At 46.5% G+C, this 26,917-nt stretch overlaps 1 protein-coding gene across 2 annotated transcripts in view; it reads left to right on the top strand.

Moving 5' to 3' along the window:
- The window catches only part of MAPK8IP2 (mitogen-activated protein kinase 8 interacting protein 2), a 451,558-nt gene that overhangs the window by 265,587 nt on the left and 159,054 nt on the right, over positions 1–26,917 (top strand). Inside the window, exon 5 of one of the 2 annotated variants that reach the window (XM_069629461.1) lies at positions 17,542–20,205. In XM_069629461.1, the coding sequence (XP_069485562.1) occupies positions 17,542–20,205 (2,664 nt within the window). The remainder of the gene's footprint in view (positions 1–17,541; positions 20,206–26,917) is intronic. The other variant, XM_069629462.1, reaches the window with a different exon arrangement.

A 26,917-nucleotide genomic window follows, 5' to 3' on the forward strand; every position in this document is an offset into this window, starting at 1 on the left:
GTACACCCCATTTTGTAACCTTTTAGGAATGCCCCCGTCTGCTGTTAACTTTCAATATACAGTCCAGCCTCATTAGTTGAGCGAAAGCATCCTTCCATTGCATTCTGAGACCCTGTTGAATTGAAAACTACACAGGATCTGTCTTTAAGACTAGATTTGAATCCGTAGGCCCTTTAAAACGAGGTAACAGTATCTGAAATGGATGGGATGCAGATCTTACTCATACATCAAGAATCAGACCAACTCAGGAAGTTTGACAAAAACACGACTGTTACCAAATACACTTTGTTAAAGCAGGGGGTACAACAGACAGCAACAACGCTACACAAGTATTCTCTCTCTCAAGAGTCTCAGCGCATCACATAAAAAGACATAACTTTATTCTAAATATTCGTCATGAGTGATGTCATACTACGTGGCAAAATAAGAAAACCTACGGGGTTTATGATAGGCTTAAGGAGAACATCTATGTATACTTTCTATGGGATATGGGATCGTGATTGGATCTCTAAGGTCAGGTGGACTGCTATGCCCACCCCTAGTACAAGTCATCTTCTGAGTCAGACTAATACACAAGGTTGTATTGGCTTCTCAAACTATAGGGCTCTTTACTACGTGGCCCTCTATGATCGGTTGGCATGCTTGTACCCTTCTGGAATATTCCACTCGCTAGCAGCACGCAATCTGGTACCCCAGGTGCCGGGGGTTGGCCTGGTCATGCCTCCCCACCCAATTAGCCCAACATCCCTCCTCCCTCATTCAATGAATGCCTTTGAACTCGGCCTTGCAAAGGTTCACTGTGCCTGGGAATAAAAGGGAGTGAGAGCATGGCCTTATCTTCTGGTCTCGGTGTAGCTCGCCCCAAAGTCTATTTTCATCCGATCATGTGACTGAAGACCACCTCCTTCGTTGCATTTAATACTATTAAAAGAAGAATACCTGGCACTTCTAGTGTTTTTCCAATACACCTCAAACAGGAGCTTGGCTCGCTTCTCACGTTCATTGAATCTTCTCCAGTAGATAACCAGGTTCTTGGCGACTTCAACTCTTGACACTGGGCCAGGCAAGCCTTCTCGAATCTTCCTCCGCTATCAGCTTTTTTATTCTACTGCACCACAGTTCCAGCACTTCCATTCACGGCTTACAAGTTTTCTTAAATGCATCATGAAACATCCAGATTCTATACACACTTATATATATATTGGCAGCACTGCCTGCAGTCTATTTACTACGTATAGCCAGCCTTATGATTACTTAGTCTACTTGCGTTACTGCATCTGTACATTTGCAAAGTGGCTTTGCATTTTCTTCAGTGCTTCTCCACACGTGCAATCTTCATTTTGCTCCCAATATGTTGCTTGATTCTCTACTCAGATTCTATAAGGTCTATATTCTTTCTTCATTAGCATCTCTTCTGGATGCGTCAATTCTGCTTCATGTGAGGTCACCGCTCTTCTCTTTCACTCATCTACACACTTCTCCCGGAACCTCCTTCAGGAGATTTTCATTTCTCTGCGGATACATTATGTAAGGTTTTCTCAATGGATACCTTGTTTCAAGGACTTTTCGCGGTATAGGCATCATTATTGGCTTTGCGCATGTTGCAATTTCCAGCTGTCAACATATAGGCAAAATGGGGGCGGGACTTCCCATAGAGGTACTTGGCTCCTCCTCTATGATCTTTGAAGTCAGTTTGCAAAGACAAAGATATTCTATGGCTGCAATATTTTCCCCTGTCGCCACTACCAGTTGGGGTAGAACCAGTAAATCATCACACAGTGCCAAGACGGGCAGAGATTATTTTGTCTATTCTCTGCACGGTCTGCTGAAGTAATTTCACTCAATGAGATTCATGCATATCCTGATATGTAATTTCCGTTCCATGAGACTCTTGTTCGTCACTCTCTGAAATTTCTCCTCCTTCTAAGTAACTATCCAGTACCACTTTCGGCGGTGGGAGGGCGATTTTTCCCTCCTCAGAGTTGAGTTTAGATCGTATTGATTTATAGTTCACAAATGCATCTGCAATAGTCAAATTTCTGAGAAATGTTCTTGATGATTTTGTATTATTGTTTTGAGATTTACAATTTTTAGGCTCCCCCTTAAATGATATTGTTTCACTTTTGTGTTGTCTTTTTATGCAGAGTATCTTTTTCCGTACTTACTCGTGTTACAGAACCCTTGTTGGGGGGCAACAACACTCTGTAATGGTGGAGCAGGGTTTTGGTCTCTCGATGGCTCAGTCTCCATTTGTGATGCCCCCTCTGCACATTGCAACATTAAAATAGCTTGTGAAAGATCTGACGCTCCTTGTTGTTGTGAGGCATCTTTAGGGAGGAAAAAAGCCCTGAGCCCTGCTTTATTTGTTGCTGTATCTCACTTCCTTTCGATCCCTGAAACAACAATTGAATAATGCTGCAACTCTTGCTTAATTCATTCATATAGAGAAACGGGGGAAGACAAAACGTAGTTTCAAGCAGTATTTTTGGCAGAGGGATTTATTGTATTTGTGGCTGTACTACCATGTGGTTTTTGGAATGGAGTAGAAACCTAGGAGGTAGCTGAAGAATCTGTTTTCTTTCCAACCTTTTCAATGTCCGAATAAATCGGGGGGAACCCACAGAATTCCCATATGTATAATCAACCTGGGTCTGGTAGTGGTCCCGTCTGGAAAACCTACACTTCTACCAGGAGACCTGGGTGTGATGTGGTCACATGACGTGCAATGGCCGTGCTAAGCCATCACACGCAGTTTGTAATAAAGAGGGAAGTCCTGCACCACGGCAGTGCTGCCCGGAGCCCGACAAAGCAGGACCTGTGTCTGTGTGTTCCTTTCAGGGGCGGGTGGAACGAGGCCTGCATGCGGGAGTCCATGGGCTAAGCACGATCCAACACTGGTGACGAGGATGCAGCAGGGCAGGGGGCAGGCACTCTGATGCGCATTGCACTGGTGACCTTATCTGAGGCCTGTCAGATGCATTGCCAACCACGGTAAGACAAAAAAATGTCATTTTGTGCTCCCAAAGGCAGCGGTTCCACACGGGGAGTGCTTGTGCGCCATGTGGGCAATTTTTGGAAACCCCAATCCGGGCCTATGAGGCAAAAGACTGCCTGCAGGCCCAGGCCCATATTACAAAAAATAAATGTTTGCTTTAAAAAAAAATGTTGATTTTGAACTCTACACATTTTTGTCAAAAGTGAAAGTAGTAATTTCCCATTACTGCAACTGAAGTACTAACTCAACCCTCACTACATTGTGGTGGTAGCCACACTGAGAGCGAAGTTGATGCGCCACACTAGCTGTCTGAACCCTGCCAGCCCCCAAGTGTGTCAACAGGAGCATGTTGCGGCCTTCACTCAAATAAGAGGTGCCTGTGCGACCTGCAACCATGAGTGATGATGAAGATCAACAGGGAGCCGGAAAAGACGCTGCAAGACCCCCTCGGGGAGATTAACCCCATGTCAGTGAGGCACCCTAGCCCCGATGCCGGAATTCAAAACCTCCGGTAACCCTTCCAGTCTGGGACCGAAGTGGGTGCTTTGGATAGAAAAACTGGACACGTACTTTAGAGCAACCGACGAGTCTGATCACGAGGCCAAAATAACGGCCCTCATCTACTCCACGGGGTCCGAGGTACACAAGATTTTCAAGTCCCTCGCTCCCATCAACAACTCATATCAGGCAGGAAAGCACTGCCTCAACGAGCACTTCCTGCCACAAGCGAACCAAGACTATGGGCCTCATTACGAGTTTGGAGGTAGCCATGCCCTTACTAAGGGCATGGCTACCCTCAAACTCCAGTCCGGGTCCGGGTTCCCTGAATGGGGAAATACTGGGCCATTCCAACCTTGGAGGACCTGGTATTTCCCCATTCAGGGAACCCGGACCCGGTCCATCCCCATTCCCATTTGAGCCCCCATGGGGACCTCGTAATGGGGCGGTAAGGGGTTAATGGCTCCGGCACCTTTACCAGCGCCGTTAACCCCTTAACGCCCTCCTCGTAATGAGGCCCTATGAGAGGTTTGTCATGTGTGCTGCCAAATAGGAGGAAGAATCCCTGGACAAGTTCTATGACAGGCTCTGGCATTGCAGCCACGTGCGGGTGGGATAATGAGAAGGGCATGGTAAGAAACCAACTGATACAAGGGTGTGCTTCAGGGAAACTGTGCCTCCAAGTTTTGCATGAGCCAGGACTGACGCTGGCCCGCATACTAGAAATGGGCAGATCATATGAACTGGCAGAAAGACACACCACCAAAATGGACGCTGCAGTCCGACCGCTTAAACTGGAGGACCTCTCTGCGATGGAACAACAACAAGGCGCTGGGCCCGCAAAACCTTGGTGCAACGCAAGGAGAGGTGAAACCCCAATGCCTTGCCCCAAGTGTGGCTACAACCGTCCGCTCAGAGTGGAGTGCCCGGCAAGAGGAAGGATATGCGGGCGATGTGGAGTATCAGGTCACTTTGTGCAAATGTGCAAAGCTCCCACACCTTTGACAATCCCCAGAGGGCCAAGCAGGACGCCTAGTGAGACTCCGAGATGACAGAGACAAGTAGCAGCAGTTGAACAAGAAACACTAGGTCAGGAGCTGACAGAAGAAGAAGAGATCTTTTTAATCTCCAGCATAGATTCCATGCAAACAAAAAAAAAGAGACAACCCATGTTCACAGTGTTCGTGGAGGGAGCAAAGACGCTGGTACTAGTAGATACCGGAGCGTCAGTATGCATGATGGCGACCCACCACTACAAAGCCCTCCCGGGGCCCCCAACATTGTCCAAAGCCTGGGTGAAGATTTTCACATTTGGCAGCACCCAACCATTACCCCTAAAAGGTGTGTTCATCACCAAAGTGACCCATGAAGCAAAGGAAATCAGAGCCAAATTCTTTGAGACAGAGACGTAAGTACTGTCTCATTACTGAACTGTGCGGCAGCAGAGACACTAGGGATTGTTCATTTTGCCTATTTGGTTATATGCTGAGGACATCAACAAAGTAATTGAAAAATTTACAACAGTGTTCTAAGGCATCGGCAAGCTACAAGGTGAACCCATCAAACTGCATATTCTTGAAACAGTCTCCCCAACCGCACTGAAACATCATCGGATACAGTTCCACCTCAGAGAGCAGGTAGAGTTCATTGAAAGAGTGGAAGGACCCACTACATGTGTCTCCCCCACCGTCATTGCACGTAAACCAAAGCAACCAGGGTCGGTGCATATTTGTTTCGACATGAGACTTTTTCTAATCAGGCCATTTGGAGGGACCGACACAATAACCTGACTCTCAAGGACGTGGTGGGCGAACTATAGGGTGCTCAAGTCTTTTCAAAGCTGGACCTGCGGTCCGGGTACCATCAACTGGAACTCCACCCGGATTCGCGTTACATCACCACCTTCACGACCCACCAGGGCCTCTACCAATACAAATGCTTAAACTTTGGGATTTCTTCCGCCGCAGAAGTATTCCAAAAGGTGGAACGTGGGGCCCTGGCAGGACTAGATGGAGTCATAAACCTGAGTGATGACATTTTGGTATATGGTACACCTGAGGTGGAACATATCGGATGGCTCGAGAAGATGTTGGAAAGGATTCAACTCCTCGGGCTCACTCTACACCTCGAGAAGTGCAAATTGCTAAAGAACAGCATAGAATTCTTCGGGTTCGTGTTTCATAAAAATTGCATATCCCCGGAACCGCACAAAATTTGGGACATCCATGAGGCGAGCCCGCCAGGAAATGTGTCGGAAATTGGAGCTTCCTAGGGATGGTGACATACTGCGGTCGCTTCACCCAAAACTTGGTGACCCTCTCAGAGCCCCACACAGTTGAAAGACTACATAATGGATGAATAAGCTCAACCTGACAGGGTCAAGATCAAGTTAATCGATGTTGCACATGTTGGGCTCTAACCAGTTCGGTATGTTACCATGTTTACTAAGTTAAGACTGAATTGTTTAAACTGTCAACAATGATGAAAGGTGTTTCATTTGTTTCTTATGGAAAAGGAGAAATGTGATGTGGTCACATGATGTGCGGCGGCCGTGCTAAGCTGTCGCATGCCGTTTGTTATGAAGGGGGCAGTCCCGCACCATGGCACTGCACGCCGGGAGCCTGACAAATCAGGACCTGCGTCTGTTTGTTCCTTTCAGGGACAGGCGGGGCGAGGCCTGCATGTGGGAGTGCCCAGGCTAAGCATGATCCAACGGTGGGTAAGGACATATTATGTTCAAACATCTGTTCCGCTATTGTGGAATTGGTATGTTTTGATAGACTTCGAAGAGAATAAATATTTAACTCGCCCTCCTAGAGCTCCTTCTCCTCTGCAGGGCATACCCCTGCCCAGAAGGTCTTTAAGGCTTGCAACCTTCTTCATCTTGCCACTCTCAACTCTCGCTCTGCTGTCAAACACTTCTCTGACATCTGCCACCTCCTTGAAGAACTGGACCTCAATGTCCTTGGTCTTACTGAGACATGGTTCACGGCCAGCTCTGTCACGAGTTTTGACACTCTCCTCCCAGATGGATACAAGATCCTCTCTGCACCCAGATCCTCCTTGTCCGGTGGGGGTGTAGCCCTGATCTTTCCTGAGTGGATTCCTGCCTCTATCATTCCCACTCAGACCTACTCCACTTTTGAATGCCTTGTCTGCAGGCTTTCTCTCTCTCTTCTAGCCATTCTCTTACCATGGCTACTATCTACCGGCCTCCTGGTCAAATAACCTCATATTTCTCTGAGTGGGCGGACCTCTCCTCCCTCCTGGCCTCTACCACTCAACTCCTCCTCCTCGGTGACCTCAATATCCATCTTGACTCTCCTTTTTTCTCCCCTGTACTCTTCCGTGACCTCTGCGACTCCCTCTTCCTTTCTATCTTCCCCTCTGGCCCGATTTACTCTGCAGGGCATATACTTGATATCCCAATCTCCTCTGACCTCCCCCTCTCCATCCCTCTTACCACTCCTCTCTCCTGGAGCGATCATTCCCTCCTCTCATCTCTCCCTCTCTTCCCTCAGGCCAAGCTTACCCCAACACTACCACCTACCTTCTCGGGCATCTGGCGTGTGAAGCGTGTGTCAGTTGAGGCTTTCGCCGCCCCCTTCATCATCCCCAACCCCCCTCCACCTCTGGCTGACTCACATCCTGACACAGCCCTGTCTCAGCTCTACTCTTCTATTTCTGATCATCTTGATGCCCTTGCCCCTGTCACCAAGATCCATTTGAAGTCCAAAGCCATGTGCAATTCCTGGTATGACCCTGACTTAGCTACACTTAAAAGTAAGTGTAGGGTGGCTGAGAGGAACCAGATGGCTTCATGTTCATCCTCCGACAAACTGGCCTGTCGCCTGCTCCAAAGGCAATACTGACACTCTGTCCTCACCAAGAAGAGAGCCCAAATTCAAGCCTGTATCTCTGCGGCATCTAGCAACTCAGCCAAACGCTTTAAAATCTGCAAGGAGCTGGCCAACCCTGCTGCAGTCTCTACCCCTCCTGTTGCCTCACAGGCTCTTTGCAATGCCCTTGCCTCTCACTTTATCTAAAAAAAAAGGACATTCTGTCCACCCTATCCTCCCCTCCCCCTCCTCTCCCCTCTCCTTCTGTGCTTGCTGACACTCCTTCAGCCACTCCCACACCCTCTTTCTCATCCTGTACTCTTTTCTCCCCTGACGAGGTCGCCAGATAAGTCCGATCTATGAAAGCTGTGTCAAAACAGGTTCATCCCTGTTCCTCTAAAACCATGAAGGACCACATTGATACCCTTGCTCCAGCCCTTGCAGATTTCTGCAACCTCTCCTTTGCCTCAGGAGCCTCCCCCTCCTCTGAAGCACTCCCTTGTGCATCCTCTTCTCAAGAAACCCACAGCTGATCCTTCTTGCCTGACTAACTACCGCCCAATTTCCATTACTCCTTTTCTGGGCAGACTCCTGAAAAAGCTGGCCATCTCTCAGCTTACCTTCATTCTGATTCTGTTGGTTGTCTCCATGACCATCAGTCTGGCTTTAGAGCTGCCAGAAGCATGGAAACTGTTCTCCTCACCATCCGGGAAGATCTGCTCTCCAACCTTGACACTAACATTCCCTCTGTCCTCATACTACTCGATCTCTTTTCTGCCTTTGACACAGTCAACCACCATCCCGCTCAACCGTCTCCATGACAACCTGGGCATCACTGATCAGGCTCTGGCCTGGCTGACCTCTTTCCTCTCTGATCGACCCCCCCCCCAGGTCCAAATTGGGTCCTTCCTATCATCTTTCTCCCTTTCTCCTTGTGGTGTTCCTCAGGGGTCTAACCTCTCGCCTTGCCTTTTCAACCAATACCTGGCAACTCTCGCCACTGCATTGCCATTTTCTGCCCCAATTTTCAGTGCTATGCTGATGACACTCAACTCATTTTCAGGCTTCCCTCGGCCACCTCCTCTCCTTTTCTCATCTCAGATTGCTTAACTGCCATTTAAGATTGGTGTGCCACCAACGATCTTTGCCTGAATGGCATCAAGACAGAGATCCTCCTCATCCGCACACCGTCACCCTCCTTTCCCCTCACTCTTTGGCTGGCCTCCCTTGGCCCCCCTCCGACCCACACCTGCGAGCCCAAGAACCAAGAGGTCATCTTTGGCTCAACACTTTCCTTCTCTGCCCACATTACTGATGTTTCTAAAAAGTCAAACTTCCTACTGCACCTCCTCAGAAGCACTCTGCCTTTCCTCTCCTTCCCCCAGAAGCTCACTGTCTCTCAAGCCCTGGTTCTCTCTAGGTTGGACTATTGTAACATCCTCTTTCTAAATCTACCTGCCTCTACTCTCCGCCCTTTACAACTAATCCAGTACAAGGCTGCAAGACTTGTCCTTGGCCTTAAGCCCCGGGATCGTATCTCTCCAGCCCTGAAATCTCTCCATTGGCTCCCAGGATGCAAGGATTACATTCAAAACCCCCTGCATTGTCTGCAAGGCTGTCTAGGTCCTGGGTCAAAATACCTTCATCTATCCCCCGCAAATATCTCCCCTCTCGAGCTCTTCGCTCCTCTACCTCTAACTCCCTCAGGGTCAGTTGTTTTTCAAAGATTTGAGGTGGAGGTAGATCTATGTCCTCGGCTGGGGCCTCCCTCTGGCACAGCCTCCCTGCCACTCTAAAACTTGAGGAGAACAATCTATGGTTCCAAAAACACCTCAAGACCCTTCTCTTCGCTTCTGCCTTTGCCCCTCCTCCCCCCTGCTGATCTGTTCTCTTTCAGCACAGTGCACATGGCCTACCCTCTATCTACCGGGCCCAGGTAGCTGCTCACCATGCCACCCACCCACACTGTCTCTGGGCCCCCCTCCCCGCAAAGGGGTCTGTATCTGTACCCCCCCCTTTTTCTTCCTGCACTTATCAGACATACCCTGTCTGCTGCCTTAAACCCAGCACTTGCCACTTGCTGGCTGCACTACAGCTGTTTGTTGCCTTTATTATAATTTTTTAAAAAAAAATTATTCATCTGATTTTCCTTTGCTCCGTACTTTCCACTTCTCGGCCCGTTCCATGCACTTTTCGTTTTCCCCTCTCCCATGCACTTGCGCGTTCTCAATGTCACTGGGCCTAGTAAGATTGTTGTTTAGTTCTCCCTTGTTCCCCTCCCTTGCCTTGTCGCGCTCTGAAACACTAGTGTACGAGCGCAATACAAATAAAATATCAATATCAATATCAATATCAAAAGTCAAGAAGGAGAACACACGTTCCACCTGCCCTCCGCTGTCCACTAAACTGCACAACTGCTTTACACTTTTCCACACCCATTTCCGTCGCTTTAGCGCTACGGGCCGGTTTTAATAGTCAACTAGTGCTGATCTACTGATTGCCGAGCTCTGCTCCCAGGCAAAGTAGCAAGCACAGAGCACGTCGCTGCTAAGAGTTGGGAGATTCCTGCAGAACTGCTTTACACTTTTCCACACTTTTCCACACACTTTTGTGCCACAATATACCACCTCCAGGGCTCGCATCACATGGTTGGTGGTTTTGATGGGCCCTGGAGCTCTCCAGACCGTGAAATGGGCCTCTCGGTGGTGACTTTGTCACCTTTCACTCAATTTTCCTATTTTTAGGTGTGAGATGAGCAATGCCCCAACTACTGGTGGTTGTCTGAAATGAGGAAATGGGTAATGCATTAAAAAGCTTCATAACCTTTAAAATGTTAATTAAAATGTTAATTTCTAAGCACATTAAATCTTCACAAGTGATGTTGGTAAAGTGAAACAATCATGGCTATTAAGCTAATTACGCTGGAAAGCCCTTGCTGCTAAGAGGGAATTCCTTGTGTCTCTAAAAGGTAACACTGGAAACAATTCTTCAGTACCAACCAAACCACTGATTTTGACAAAGCCACTACCCTGGCCTTATAAAGAGAGGATGGGTACCCCCTTCAGCTCGGGGTGGTGGGGTGGTGAGAGGTCTACCACAGAAAACCAGAGCCAGTCCTTCCCATGAGGAGGACTGTGGCAACTGAGAGCTTCCCAGTTCTTATGTCCTAGTGCCAGACTGCTACCCATTATGCAGTGCTCATTTGTCTCACACCATGCCTCATGTACAAGATGCTTGCCACACTCTTTCTGTTTCTTGTAGATTCAACAGACCTGGTATGATCCCAAGCAAGCAGCATCAATGTGATGGAAGCCCCCCAGCGCCAAACACAGTCCACAATCTTTCATCAGAGGTCTGGACCCAAATAAGTACAAGCAACCCTCCAGCATCCACCACTGCCACTGTTCGGCCATTGAAAGAAGAGATCCAGTAGAGAGAGGGGAAACCAGCATACCAGCAACTGCGCAGCTTTGGGGAAAGCTTCACAACACTCTCCAGCTGTGTTTATTCCCTGCACACCAATAACTCAACAAAAGGCCTTGACCCCAAAACAGATGATACTTACCATAAGGGAGTCCATAACCAAGCCTTCTAACACGAAAAGGGACATTGACCACATTGGGTCACCATCACTTTTCCGTGATGGGCCCGCATGAAGAAAAAGGGTGGAGCTTAGCCACCCATTGAACAGTTCTGCTGATTGTTTGCACCCCGACAAGAACGACTGTGCTAAATTGGACAGGGAAGAAAACTAATGGCAGGTGGAAGGAGAGGATAAAAAGAGGAATAGAAAACAGAAAGGTGTGGCTTGTTCGGGTGAGGTCATAGGAGGTGGAGGTGCTAGTCAAGACACCAGCAGGAGGAAGGAAGGAAAAGTGGAGTGTGGGGGTGATTTCTCGAGAGGGCGAGGCATTGGTTAGTGAGTGCAAGTGGCACTGCATTGTGATTGTGCAGGACAGCGGGGCGGCTGTGGATTTGTGAGATAGGAGTGACTGCTGAATGTGACTAAGGCAAAGGGGGTGACTGACTAATAAGGTGGTGGACTTATAGTCATTTGGGGGAGGAGGAGTAGTGGTATGGAGGAGGGAGTAGTAGCATGGAGATGGTAGTAGTAGTAGAAAGGAGGGAAAAGTAACATCAAAGGGTTGAGGCAAGGACTAGAAGGAATGAGAGATATCTGAGAAACCTAGGAGAAGTGAGAGACGATAAGAAAGGTGGTTGGTGTTGGAGATGGAGTTTTGTGGGAGATAAGGAAAGGGAGAGGGGAAAGTGAGCATAGTAGAAACAAGATCAAATCAAGCAGGGTGTCTGCAAGGCACAATTCCCTAAGCCACTAGAACATTAACCACTGGATAGACTAGGGGGAAGGTTTTAGGAAGTCCCTGAGGTATTTCAGTTACTGAAGGCATTCTGACATTAGGTCGGCATAACCAGTCCAAGATAAATATTAGACAGTAGGGATCAATCGTCACTATCTACTAACATGGAGTCATGGATGCCTGTTAGGGAGAATTCTCCAGAATCGATAATTTCCCTTACCTACTGAGTCCCTCACCAGCTTTGCTGGATTTCTGGGATTTATTTTATTCACCTGGTAAGAGTGTGAGCCTTTTTTCCCAATCTTACATGTGTTTTGCTGTGTGTGTTTAACATTTACTTGTGTTCATAGACTGTGGAGCCTCACCTACTCCATAGGCATTATCTTTTTACTGTGTGTTACACAGCACCTTCAGTGCAGTGACACAGGGTTGTCTTTTTGACTTCCCAACTCCCTCTCCATTTTTTGGGACTGACTACTGTCTCCCAGAACATGTAAAGTTGCCATTGACTTTATTAGTCTCATTTAAAACTCACAGACCCAGTACAAACTATCTTAAATAGAGTTCTGGAAAGGGTTAATACTTATCCCTTTTTGTCTGTTTCTCTTGGAGCATTGTTTCGTTCCCTTTTCACTAAGACTTGGCTGGTGGCAGTGGTAACTACCCTATTTTTACTACCGCGGTTATCTTAAATAGCCCTGGTATTGTTTTAGGCTATCTTGGTAGCCTCGAACTTAAACCCGCTAGACCATATACGTTTGTATACGGTCCCGGCTGGGTTTAGTCACCATTTCTTTTTGTAAAAGTCTTTCTCGTGTTTTACTCTGCGCACCAAACCAGGTTTGGTTCCTTTGTTCGCGTCCTTTCGTGGGCTTCTGCACAGAAGCCCTCCTCAGGCGCCTGTATGTCTGGGGGGGACAGGATGTGAGGGAGGGGTTTAGGACTCCCTGCACAGGGTCTCCTTGGAGACCCATGTCGCACTTTGATCTGATTGGTTGTGGTGGCTGTCCCGGCGGGATAGCCACCATGCTGTGTGATTGATAGCCAGGCTGTGTGAATGGGGAAAACTACATAAAAAGCAGGTCTCTGGGGCTGGAAAGGCAGAGTCGCCACTGGAATGAGAGAACCGAAGAGGAGCTGACAGAAGAGGACCCCTACCACGACTGAACCTCCTGGTGAAGCCCTGCTGCAGGTCCGAATCTGCAGACTCCAATGACAGGGAAGATCTGCAAGGAATCTTCTCCCCTTGAGCTGGCGGGAACAACCAGTTTACCAAACTGCTCACCAGGCCTCCCTTCTCTGGTCGAATTTTCTGTACAGAGCTACAGTGAACCAGATAGCCAGGAGGAACGGACCCTGCTTGCATTTTAAGGAGCGCACCTTTTATTTCGTTGCTTCGCTCTGCTGCTGGTTTCTTCCCTGGGCAGTGCAACACCCTCCAGTCTAGCTACTTTGTGACAGTCCGACGGTCGCTTCAGGAACCGTGAGCCTGCAGGACCTGCCAGGAACGTCCGCCTCAGCTACAGCCCTCTTCTCCATTTAAGGTACTGTTCAAATCCGGTTGTTCGTTTCGTCCAGCCGCGGTGAAAGTGTGTGAAACCTTTTGCCAATCAGAGGGCTTGTCCTTCTCCACTCTTTAAGTTAACTTTTCTGCCGACCAACTTTGTCCGGAACTCTTGGCAAAGACTTAACCGTGAACTACCCTGAACTGTGTGATCTTGAGCAAAGACTTTGGTCCATTGACTTTGGGCCAGGCCCCTTGAATCTGATTTGCTCACTGTAGTTCCTTTTTCTAGATTGCCCTGCTTACTTAATTGTTGTCCTTTGTGTAACTATTGATACTGCTCACTTTACTCTTGAGATAAGTCTGGCTGCTCAGCCATCACTACCACTTTACTGTGTAGTACAGGCTTGTACCAAAGGCAAATGTGTACTGTCACTTGTAGTCCTAATTGTGTGTGGTGTTTCCAAAGGGTACTGCATATCATTCTACCTAACAATGCCTTGGCCAATTAAAAAACACCAAACAATAAAACAATACAAACCCTACTGTATCTGAGACTTAGAGTTATTATTGTGCCATCTGAAACATGATGCTTTAAGTAGTATCCCATCATAACGCATCTACAATAATTGAGACTATAACAGCACAAAGGTAGCAGGCACAAGAATCCAGGTCTGGTTCTCTGTCTATTTAATCTGTTTAAATCTAATGGGATGTGTTGTGCCCTCTACCTCTGAATCAAATCAATGCAATAGTAGTGTGAGAAACCAGAAGGTGTCTCACCCGCTAGTCCCTGGGGATCTCTCTCTCTCAGGTGGCCAGGACACGCCCATCGCATTTGGATCCAGACCCTGGAGGTGGACCAGTGTCTGATGATCACATGGGTGAGGTGTCTTTGGGCACTGGGAGTGGGACACCTGATGGCGAGATGCGGTATCCTCCCCCCTATAACGCCTTTACTCCATCCTACCAGGTAAGATACCTAGGAACTGTGCCCCCCCTTCCCTACACAAACCTTTTCACACAGACAGCCCGCTCTGGGGGACTCATTACCGAGCATTGTACCCACCATGTCCCACTACTATGGTCAGGCAAAGTCAGGCAATTGCTTTTAACAACTCACACCTGACTTCCATTAAGCTTCCCCACATGGATAAAAGGTGCGACGAGAGCACACTCTGAGCAAGGAAAAGCACACGAAGGAACAGTGTTTTCCATACGGCAGCTAAACGAGGGGAGAAAGCGGCAACTGAGTAGGTAGAGCAAGGAGGAAGATTCCCGTGACCTTTTTGGTAAGAAACTATTACTTTCCAGAAACCTTCAGATGAAAACGCATATGGCCAGGAAACTAGACTGAAAAATCTTGTATTGTGTGTCAGAGATACCCGGGGAACTCCTGCATGACAGGTGGAGTTGGGGAGGAGCAGCAGCCGCCGGGGTACCGTCGTTGGCTCGAGGATCAAACAGGGCCAGAGAGATCAACACAGCCGGTGAGTTGGGGAGACCGATGCAAGACCGGTCTGTGTTGAAGTCAAGGTTACAAGCTGCAACATTGTATGAAGAGCGCAAGAGCGAAGAATATTAAAGCATGTGATGAAAGACGTGAGTAAAGCTCAATTGCGGATGGATGTCTGAACTTTAACTTTAATATGAATCCGAGAAGGTACAAGACAAAGTAACAGAGTGGTCCGGCACCGATGGTCAAAGTGGTCCTGCAATGGCTTAAGAAAAATCCACTGCACAGTCGAAAGTCTTCGAATTTTGATAACAAAAAGAAAGCAAAGAAAGTGAGATTATAAGGTCCATGCCCGATCGAGGGAGACCCGTGGTCCAAGCGCGATTGAGGGAGAACAATTGTGAACATTGTTTTTAAGGGGGTCCGAAGCCAGACAGAGGGAGACCATGGTGAACAGTAAGCGCGAGAACTTGTGAATGTGAAACTCCTGATGAGAAAGCAACTTTGGTACTTGTTTGTTACACCAGGCACTCTGCAATTAGAGACTTTTATTGGGAAAGAGACTTTGGCTCAGAAAGCTGAGGCACCTATGTTTTGAACTGCATACTCGTGGCAGAAAAGCTAGAGTTTGTGCAAAGCTCGAGTGTGCCACCTTGCCCCATGCTGAAAACGTGGGGAAGGGAATCCAATTGCTCAACTATCCTGACATATTGTTTCTTGAACACTTTCCATTTGCATACATCATTTTCCCACACAATTTGTATTTAGAAGTAAGGATTGGCAATCGGTTTATTAGTATAGGCCCTTTTATTTTGACAGAGACTCCACTAGGACTGCGTTATTATTATTTAATAGTGGTAGCTTGGTCCCATTCTTGGGTTTAGGATTAGATAGGCATTCAAACAGCCTTTTGAAATTCAATAAACACCCTTGAACTGTGATCACTTGTGTCCGTCTTCATTGTTTGATGCCATGCCTTCCTTACAGTAGAAACTGGCATGGTCCAAGACAAATTGTAGCAGGTTATGGTTGTCCCATTGGTCAAAAGGGGATATAAGACAGGTCCAATCTGTTACCAGCCTATCTCTTTTATAATTCCACAGCTAAACTATTTAGCAAAGGATTTCAAACTGTGAGCTAGAATCGATCCCCAGCTCTTACATTCCTGATGAGAATATGGGTTTCATGTGGGTTGAGGGTTGAATGAACAGGCTTTGTATTTGACATGAATCCATAAATATGTGTCAGGCCACAGAGAAGCATTTTAGTGGGCCTTTGTGACCACTTACCAGCGTGCAATGAAAATCTTAGCAGAAAGGGGGATGCTATCTGCCCTCCTTGGAGTCATGGAACATATACAGAGGAGACTCTTTCCAGCTATTAGGTATGGCCCAGTATCTTTTTTATCTGCATTGAGAAACGACTGAAGCAACAGTGATGACCACTGATGACACCCATCACATTTAGAAGCTACAATAGCCACTGCTGTATATGCAGATAATGTTGTACTTATTGCGTGCACATTGATACCACTATATCCTCCAGTGCTCCAGATAAGATTTTGAAGTCAGAGTATTTTAACAAGTCATAGTTTGTCATAGTCACCCATACGCACTGTGTTGACAAGAATAAAAAAAACTAGAAAACACAGAATTGTTTTCAAGTCCTCTGTTGATCCCTTGGCCATTACACCATCCATATATCTATCCATCCATCCATCCATCCATCCATCCATCCATCCATCCATCCATCCATCCATCGATAAATCCATCCATCCATCCATCCATCCATCCATCCATCCATCCATCCATCCATCCATCTATTCATCCTGTCATCAACCCACCCATCCACTTCCACCAATATATTAACCCACTAATCCATTTACTCTTCCACCCACACGCTGCCCACTCACAGCCCTTTGATCTATTTATCCCCAGATCCTAAGTCTGTGACGATTCAACCTTTAAAATATCTTAGCTAAACGCCAGACACATGCATTAAAGATTTGTTTCCACAAAGACTCCTATCTAGGGAGAAACTATGCGTTTGAAGCAAACCAATGAGAGATTGAGAGTGAGAAAAAGAGAAAGAGAGTGAGAAAGAGAGAAAGTGAGAGAGGGATGTGCCAACAAGAGATTAACCAGATCCACCAATAGCATGTCACATCCCACCAAGAGTGTATGATGTAGCACAGCAGTCATTGTATATAAACAAAGACAAACTGGTAGACTCAGCAGAGCCTGTGGCATTGCAGCATAAAGAGACATGAATAGAGTTTATGAGCCACCTATAAAAAAAGTATCATAAGTCACTACAATCAACAGCCGAACCCCACACTGGTGAATTCTGTCCAGTCATACTATAAACACATGGCATTACCAAATTCCTTCAGGATCTTAACCATATCCACTAGTATAAAACAATATGTATCAGCCAATACAAAAACATCCATTGAGCCCATAAAGACCATTGCTTTATCAGAGGATCATTTTCATTTCTCATTCTGCTGAGGTTTTATTTCCATTTTGTCATATTATGACAACTTTCCTCAAGCCTTACATCTTTTCGTTCACAAGATCATGTCAACATCAACAAAGAGAGCAAAGCCGGATCTGTTCGCATTACTATATCAGGCAGAGGGGTAATAAGCATTATATGAACCCGGAGATCTTTGGCATGTCCATGTATTCACTGTATATAACATTGAGTGGGGTTGAGGAGAATGTAGTTTTAAAGCAAATGAGGAGGTTCTGGCATAACCTAAGATGAACATACAGCTCTACTCACCTACCTTCCATGCCTGCACTCCCACCCAGTTCTCTCTCACTCAAAGAAGTTGTGGCTTGTGTCAGGTGGGCCAGTATTGGGTATCAGATGCCCTGGGGCAGGTCCAGGAGTTCTAATCACACTCTTTGTTTTCTGTTCCTCAGGGCATGTCTCCCCTACACATTCTTGCATCCAAGATGGAACCTGTTCTGAAGGTCAGAATGATCTGGCACTGAAAGCTGGGTCAAATGCCAAAGGGGATTCAGCAGAGCAAACCCAGGCACCGTTAAATCCTAACTTCTTTCACTTGGAAAGCAACAGGCATTGCCCCCTAGAACATGGCATCCAAGATCCTGAAAAGCCTGGGGAAGATTATAATATGAATATCATCTCGTCACCATGCTTGCCACCTCAACCACATTCGCCATCTCATCCTGGTCAGGTGCCTGCTAAATCATGTCTCTTTCCAACAGGGTCTTTCGCTCACCACAATATGGCCTCCAGTTTGGATGCAAGCAGAGAGCCCCAGCACCCAACCGTACCCTCCAGTCATCCTGGGTTACTTCAGAATGAAGCCAACTACAAGGACCTGAACCCTGACCAAATCAGCTACAGAGTGGAGTCTTTGCACAAACCATTAAGGGCAGACATGAGGACAAACCTCAGAATGCCAGAAATGACTACTGATAGAGAAATGGGCTCAAAATTTAGCAGTGGTCTAAATAGCAAATGCAGCTCTCCCAATGGCCAAGGAGATAACACAAGCACCCCTGGATCTGATGAAGACTTGGATAAAGGGTTTGGAGACTGTGCTATACGTATAAAGATGAGAACACCCACGGAAGGATGTGCATCGGAGCGTAACTGTGATCTGAAAGGATTCGCTGACGACATGAGTTCAGAAGGTGATATCCCTCACAGCAGTGTTGGCGCAAGCATGCGAGGACATCCATCAAATTCCTCTAATGAGACAACATCTCCATCCTCTGATCCAGGTATTGAGGCTGACCTCACTAGTCGAAACTCCAAACGCTATTCCTCATCTCACCGCCATTGTGAGGATTTACACTCCCCTGGCTCTGACTCAGACATAGAGGGAGAAATTGAGGCAGCATTTTCCTGTGGTGGACATTTAGTGAGCAATATGATATCATCCATCTCTGAGACTGAGCTTGACCTAAGCAGTGACAGCAGCAGCGGGAGGTCTTCTCATCTCACCAACTCCATTGAAGAGGCCAGTTCGCCCACTTCCGAGCAAGAGTTGGAGACTGAGTTGGAAGCAGGAGGAATCATGGGAATCAAAGACTCACTGCTCTTGGCTAAGTCCAAAGATGATGAAAACACTGACCTGGAAGGGGAAATTTCAGAGAGCTGTGTTGGGGATATAACTGTGGTAAAAAGAGACAGTTTATCTGAGTTAAAGATTGAAGACTACTACAATAGCATTAACCATGATGACACCTCAGCTCCGATTGATCAAACAGATGTCACTGTGTCTTGCCCACTGGATTTGAAAATCGACCCAGATCATAGCCTGGAGAGTATCCGCAGGTCATTTTACCTCCCTATTGGGCCCAAATTAATGCCAGATATTGATGATGATGGAAATAGCGAGTACGATTCAGACTCAGAGTCTGAGCCAGACCTGAGCGAGGACTCTGATTCACCATGGCTTTTAAGCAACCTTGTGAACAAGATGATTTCAGAGGGGTCATATCCTATTAAATGCCCTGATGATTGCTTCCAACAAGCAACCTCCGCTTGTGACACAATCTCCCCAGCTTCTGATCTAGAGCAAGATATCATTGCTGATGAGCTGGAGCGAGACACAGACTTGAGATATTCACCTGAAAGCCTAGACAAAACAGATCCTTCACCTGAAGGGAACATTGCCTTCCCATGTTCGCAAAATAGCATAGAGTTGGTGGATATGGAGACCTTGCATAACTCTCTTCAGACCTCTGAGGATAGACCAACCTTTGATGAGCCAACTGTGCATCCAGTCTATCCAAATGAGGGATCTGGCTCCTACCTATACATGAGCAACCCAACTCATGACACGATCACACCAGTGTTCACTGAACTATCAAAATCTCTCGACAGGTCATGTGGCTCTGCGGGACTGGCGAGCTATGGATGCAGCACTGAATCTGTGAAAAACTTTTCCTTCAATCCTACTGAGAGTTCATCAAGCACAGGCAGATTCGAGAATGAGGCCAGTGATCCGCCGCACAAGGTAGGGCCACTAGACGAATGGGCCATTGACAAAGACCTGGACTCTGGCATTCTGGAAGACAATGAGTACATAGATGATATAAGGTTAGAACCTCTTGGCCGGGAAGAGGCTGAACCACAAATGAGCCTCGACATCTCCACAGCTAAAACCAATAGATGTTTCAACCTCACCTACTCCACCGATGAAGACGATATCCCCTATTTTGGGAGTTTGCAGAACTCTCCCTTTGAAGGTTACTTGGATGAACCCCAGAGGCTGGAAGATGACTTGGATGACCTGCCTCCACCTGTTACAATGGAATCCAGGCAACTGGATGATTCTCTGGCCTATGACTCCATAAAGTACACATTGGTAGTGGATGAGAACACGCAGCTGGAGCTGGTGAGTCTCAAGAGGTGCACTTCGGTGCTCAGTGATGACAGTGAGATACTGCGAGCCTGTGATAGCTGCGACTATGAAGAGGAAGAGTTTGGGGATGGAGTTACTTGTCAGGATGGACACTCTTCTTCAGAGGCATCCTCTCCAGAGGCCAACATGCAATTCTCGAAGAAGTTCCTCAACGTGTTTGTAAACAGCACATCACGCTCTTCCAGTAAGTGCCATTTTGTATTTCTTACTTATAGACATGTCCTCTTGTAGAGTTTGGACACATATGCAAAATATCATGAATGGTTTGGCTGTGTTGTTAGAACCAGCATGCAGTGACATCCACACCAGCAGTTCTAATGTGTTGCATAGTAAAAAAAAAGGTCTATTTTGTGATCCAACCTTCCTTTCTATGATAATGACAAATAAAACTGTCATGAAGTTCACTCTTCCATTATTTCATCTTTCCCCCAATTGTCTCCCCTTTTCTTTCAAATGTTGTCTTCCCATTAGTGCATTTGATTCCATTTCCTGGTTCTTTTCCCATTTATTATCATTGATTCTCTCCTTATTGTGCCAATTCCCATTCAAGGTTCTCTCTCATTGTTCCTCATCTCACATTGTATCATGTTTCCGTACCCTAGAAACTCTATTCTACATCTTGTGTTTCCCCATTCTAAAGTGTCACCACCTTTACCTCATTCCTTATTCTAGGATCTCTTCTTTCTGTCTCCGTCCTCATCCTGAGGTAGTTTTTCCATGTCTCAATTCCTAAGGTCTCTCCTTTACTTTGTCTTCCCTGACTTGGGGACCTCTCCCACCTTTATCCTTTTCCATTATGGGGGCTCTGCTTTATGTATTGTACCCCACCCTGGGATCTCTCTTACCTGAATTGTTCCCCATCCTGGAATCTCTCGTTGTTTGGTTTGCAATCCTGAAATCTATTTTCCTTGCTTCATTCTCCATCATTGGGTCTTTTTTCCTGTTACTTTCCTCATTCTGGGACACATCATTGGGTCTCTCTTTTTGTGTCATTCCTCTAGTTGGGTTTCATTCCTATGTGTGTTATATCCCCTGTCTTAGGTCTCGCTTATCTACCCCAGTCCTCATGTGGACTAGTCTTCCTGTCATTTTATCCATCCTGGGGTCTCTCCTTTCTTTTGCATTTCCCTTACCCTAGGATTTTTACTGTACGGACCTCATATGTTTTCCAGTATCCTGCTGGTAATTCCAGTGGAATACCGGGAAATTAACCTACCGTTACCGGTGCCTGCTATCCCGGGAAATCCGCGATATTCCAGGTGCCGGCAACGGCTTCCATGGAGTCCCATAAAACACCCTGGGGGGAATTGCAGGTATTTCCGGCACAAGTACTACTGGTTCTGGAAATATCGGGTGTTTTTCACCAGTGGGAGCCTGATTTACTTCCAGCTCTTGGCTGGAGGTAAGTCAGTGAACTCCCACTGGCAAACTTGTACTTATGCAGTGCGGGAAAAGTGGGAATTTCCACCACCTTATCAACACTTTTCCTGCAATGCAAAACTTATAATGAGGTCCTATGGGCCTCATTATAACTTTGCCGCTATCCTGGTGGTAATTCTGCCAGGATACCGACAAATGGTAACACTGTTACACCGTTACTGGTATTTGGTCCGGCGGTAATACCACCAGATTACGTGTGCAGTTCTCTCTTAGCTGGAGAGAATTCCTCCACCCCACCGGTAACCTTGTAATTTGCCGATGCGAAAACGTGCCGGTATATGGTAATACCGGCACGTTAATTCCACACCAGCAAAGTTATAATGAGACCCAAGCTTGTCTCTAATTTACCAGTTTAATATTTCTCCAGGCTTTGTCGTCCCCAGTCTGGGATATGTTTCCCTGTCTCATTTCCCATAGGTCTCTCCATGATGTCTCTTATTTTACAGCTGCAGGATTTGTATTCACTCTCTCATTACCTACCCTGGGTCTCTCCTGTCTGCCACATTCATCTTACCATGGTCATGTCTATCTTGCTTGCTCCTCACTCACAGGTCTCTCTTCTAGATCCCTTTTTTTCCATCATGTGGTCTCTCCTGTCTCGATCTTTAGTGCCTCTCTTTGTGCTTTTTTTTAAAATACTTGCTTCTCTCCTCACTGTTATTCCTTTCTTCAGCTTGGTGCCATGGTGCATCTTTTTTCCTCTTACATTGCCTCTTCCTTTGCACAATTTGTTTCGTTGATCCAAAGTTCCCATCCCTTGTTCATCTTCTCCAAACGAGGGTCTCTTCTTTGTTTCTCATGACTCAGTGCTGGGCTGGTTTCTCCACCTTCCTCATTTTCCCTATTCTGCTGCTGCTCTTTCTTGGTGTAGATCTACCATCTTTTAGTAATTGTGTGTTGTCCCTTTTTGTAGATAGGGGTATTTCCTCTTTTTTCCATCCAGCGTCTCTCAGTAGTTGTCCTTTCTTATCAGTTTCATGTCCCCTTATTTCTACCCCTACGGCCTCTCTTGGCTACTTCTTTGGGCTTAATTTGCAGTCTCTTGATTCATGACCAATGGTATTTACACCTCTTTTCTTGTTGTCTCTGGAGTTTCTCCTTTTTGTAGATAGGGGTATTTCTTCTTTTCTCCATCCGGCGTCTCTCAGTAGTTGTCCTTTCTTATCAGTTTCATGTCTCCTTTTTGTTCCCCCTACGGCCTCTCTCGGCTCCTTCTTTGGGCTTAATTTGCAGTCTCTTGATTCATGACCGATGGTATTTACACCTCTTTTCTTGTTGTCTCTGGAGTTTCTCCTTTTTGTAGATAGGGGTATTTCTTCTTTTCTCCATCCGGCGTCTCTCAGTAGTTGTCCTTTCTTATCAGTTTCATGTACCCTTTTTGCTCCCCCTAAGGCCTCTCTTGGCTCCTTCTTTGGGCTTGACTCATGACCGATGGTGGTTACACCTCTACTTGTTGTCTCTGGAATTTCTTCTCCCTCTCTAGGAAGACCACAGACACAGCTCTTGTGCGAAAAGTGTCACCTTAATGGGCAGGTCTGACCTTGAAAAACATTGTCATTGTCATCACCATCCTCGCACAAGGAACAAAACTAGCATAAGTGTGAACTAAAGCATATTTATACTAAACATTCTTCTCTGCTAACTACGGTCCATGCATTGGCACTACAAATCATCCACTATTACTTAAAATCGTGTTTCCTCCCCAGGGCTTAATGGCCCTTTCTTACAACCAGATCTCAATTTTATATTGAGCCTCTAAAACCCAGTTCCTTTTTCACCGCGCAGTGATGATTTTGCCATGGTGCTAGCCTTTGATAGCCAGTTTGTGCTGCAGCAAGGCTGACTTTCTTCCTCACTTTCTTTCCCTAAGTCATTATACCTAACATCACAATGATATAAGAGGATGGGATCCTTGATCAGAAAGACTCCCCCCCCGCCCCGAATCTGTCCTTTTCCCTGAGCCAGGCTGAACCCACCCTGTTAAGTCTGCTTTCCCTGCTTTTATTATCATTTGTGCCTGACATTTTGCAGGTCCTGCTGTGTCATCTTCAAACCCTGTCTAACACCAATCCACGCTAGGTCTTCAACTCGTCCCTAGACTGGTCTCTCTTAGAATGTATAGGGGACATGTTATGGACATTTATTGAAGAATCGTAGTTTAAGGTCTTTGAACTGTGAATTACTCTGATGATCGCTCAAGGGCAAGGACTTGCCAAACCCACTCATGCATGCTCAATTCCACAATTTGGCCCACCATCTACATTTTATGTGACTCAAAATGATTGTGCAACTCCAATGTTTTGCAAAATTCAAATGTGATTCTGAAATTGTGATGCCGCTTTAAATTCCCATGCGCTTCGTCATTTTGATATCTCTCCAATTTCGATTCTGGCTAAATGTTGATCTCTGTTCTAAATCAAATGCTTTGCTTATTTCAAATGGTTTGATTATTGCTGGTGAGTTCACCAGTTCTGACATTTAACTGGTTTGTGTTGTTGGTCATTCCCGTTTTTTTTGCCCAATCATGATGCTTTCCCTAACCTTAACCCATGCCCAATTCAGATGTTTTGCCCAGTCACAGTGTTGTGCCAAAGACTGGGGCCGTGTCCAACCCTGATGTTATTCCCAATCCCGATGCCTTGCCTAAATTCTCAAGCTCTGCCCAGTCTAGACACTTTCCCTAATTCAGATATTCTGCATAAATCTGATGCTGCCCTAAAGATGAGTGGAGAGACCAGCATGACATGCAGACCACTTCAGGCACCCGAATTCCTTGTCTATCCTGATGCTTTGCCTACTAGATGCATGTCCAGACACTTTCCCTAATTCTGATATTCTGCATAAATCTGATGCTGCCCTAAAGATGAGTGGAGAGACCAGCATGACATGCAGACCACTTCAGGCACCCGAATTCCCCGTCTATCCTGATGCTTTGCCTACTAGATGCATGTCCAGACACTTTCGCTAATTCTGATATTCTGCACAATTCTGATACTGCCCTAAAAATGAGTGGAAAGACCAACTTGACATGCAGACCACTTCAGGCACCCGAATTCCTCGTCTATCCTGATGCTTTGCCTACTAGATGCATGTCCAGACACTTTCCCTAATTCTGATATTCTGCACAATTCTGATGCTGCCCTAAAAATGAGTGGAAAGACCAACTTGACATGCAAACCACTTCAGGCACCCGAATTCCTCGTCTATCCTGATGCTTTGCCTACTAGATGCATGTCCAGACACTTTCCCTAATTCTGATATTCTGCACAATTCTGATGCTGCCCTAAAGATGAGTGGAGAGACCAGCATGACATGCAGACCACTTCAGGCACCCGAATTCCTCGTCTATCCTGATGCTTTGCCTACTAGATGCATGTCCAGATACTTTCCCTAATTCTGATATTCTGCACAATTCTGATGTTGCCCTAAAAATGAGTGGAGCGACCAATCTGACATGCAGACCACTTCAGTCACCCGAATTCCTCGTCTATCCTGATGCTTTGCCTAGTGGATGCATTGTTCATAAACACATCTTTCCATTTAGCCACCAGAGGCGGGCTCAGTCCCATGCTCTGGAATGCCAGTGTACTGTCGCTCCTCTGGAAAGTGCCATATCCCATCTGCAACCCTAAAACCTTCTGCTTTCTTAAAGGAGGGCTACTAGAACTTCAAATGTTATATAAACATGGACTTTAGAACTCTAAACCCCACTCCCTGGTGATATTCTTGGCAGACACGTCCCACCATCAAACAATTGGACTTACTGTGCATTTAATTAGCCTCTGTGATCAAGTCACAGCTCGGGCATGAGAAACAAGCTCAGGTTGGACTTAGAAGGATGACAGTGTTCATGTTAGATAAAAGGGGTAAGTCTGGAACTGGGAATGATGTACCCCTCTAGTCAGGTTCCATTTGTTTGTCTCCTTACCTGGGGTGTGGGCAGTGCTGTCATGGGGTTACAGAGCTAGGGGGGGGTGGTCCTCAAGGCGCGAACGCCAGGGCCATCTTGGGGTTCCCAATTTTGGAAACCTGCACTGGACAATGGGATCAGGATTCCCAAGAATCCTGATCTTGGGCATCATGTAGAGAAGACTACCTGTCCACATGATGCCCAAGAGGTATCATGCGGAGAGGTAGTCCTGTGGGGAAGAGGCTCCGGCAGCAGGACAGGAAGGAAGTCAAGCTGATGTTCACGACCATTTTCCTGACCGTTAGATGGCCACTGCAAATGATGCCAACAGAATCCATGGAGCCCCAAAGAAAATCGGGGCCTGACATGCTTGCCAGGTAAGGGGACAGGATAGGTGATTGGCATCCTGGTACCAGCCCAGTAAAATCCCCTTGCAGAGGTGGGCTCGTTGGAGATGGTCACTGGAGATATCAAAGAAGGGGAGGCTTACAAAAAGAAGGAGAAAAAGAACGTTGCACAGAAGTGGAATTGATGAAGCAGTAACACATACAGAGCGGCGGTGAGTGAGAAACAAAGTGAGAATGAAGGAGCAGTTGAAGAAAGCAAAGCGGAGGCAAGGGAACGCAGTGAAACAGAAAGAAGAAGAGGGGAGGATGGAAAGCAGGCTGAAGGAGGTAAATAGAAATAGAGAAGGAAAAAGGAGATGGGGAAGTAGAGAGAGGGCATTAGGAACAGCAAGGAGGGAGAGTTTTACATATGAAGAGGGAGAGTGGAAAGATAACAGAACAGGAGAAGGAGAAAGAAAACATACCAACCCGATGAGGAAGTGCAGAGGAGGGAAGACTACTGATGTGAGAAATAAGTGGAGAGGAAAGAGCGAAAAACATGAACAAAGGAAAAGTAGAGCAGGAGGAAAGAAAGAGTATGGAAAAAGACAGAGGAAGCATGCACAGAAAGAGCAAATAGAGGATGGGAGGAGACGAGGAAGAATGGACAGAGAAGGGAAGGGAACAAGAGATGGGCAAATAAGTGGTGGACCATAAGAAAGTCTGTAAGGCTCACCAGAAAGATGGAAAACAACCCGAGGGCAGAGGGGAGAAAGGCTGTTAAGAAACAGGATGCAACAGAACTGGGTGAGCTGAGGTCGGCAAGTTAAAAATCCATGAAGAGGAAAGAGACACCCTAAGACAGAGAAAGAAGAAACACTTAAAGAAAAGGTGAAACAGAGCCTGCGATGACGAGAGTGTATCATAGAAAGGCTAGTGGAAAAGAGCATCCAGAGAACAGAACAAGTAGAGGATCAGTAGAGAATTGAAGCAGAGCTGCAGAGAATATGACGGCAGCCAGCATAGCAGAAGGCTGAAGGAACCCCCTAAAAGGAGGCGTGAAATATAAAGGAGACTGAGAATAATACCCCAAGAAAGGAGAGTGTGTGATGAAAGAAAGTGGGAATGAGGAAGTGGAGGGAAGAATATTAGGAGGGGCTAAGAACAAAGCCCAGAGAAAGAAAAGGGTGTGAAACCAGAAAGAAATGCAGTCGTACAGT

Source organism: Ambystoma mexicanum, chromosome 12 (genome assembly GCF_040938575.1).
Source record: "Ambystoma mexicanum isolate Mex_15411 chromosome 12, UKY_AmexF1_1, whole genome shotgun sequence".
Classification (NCBI taxonomy): Eukaryota; Metazoa; Chordata; class Amphibia; order Caudata; family Ambystomatidae; genus Ambystoma; species Ambystoma mexicanum.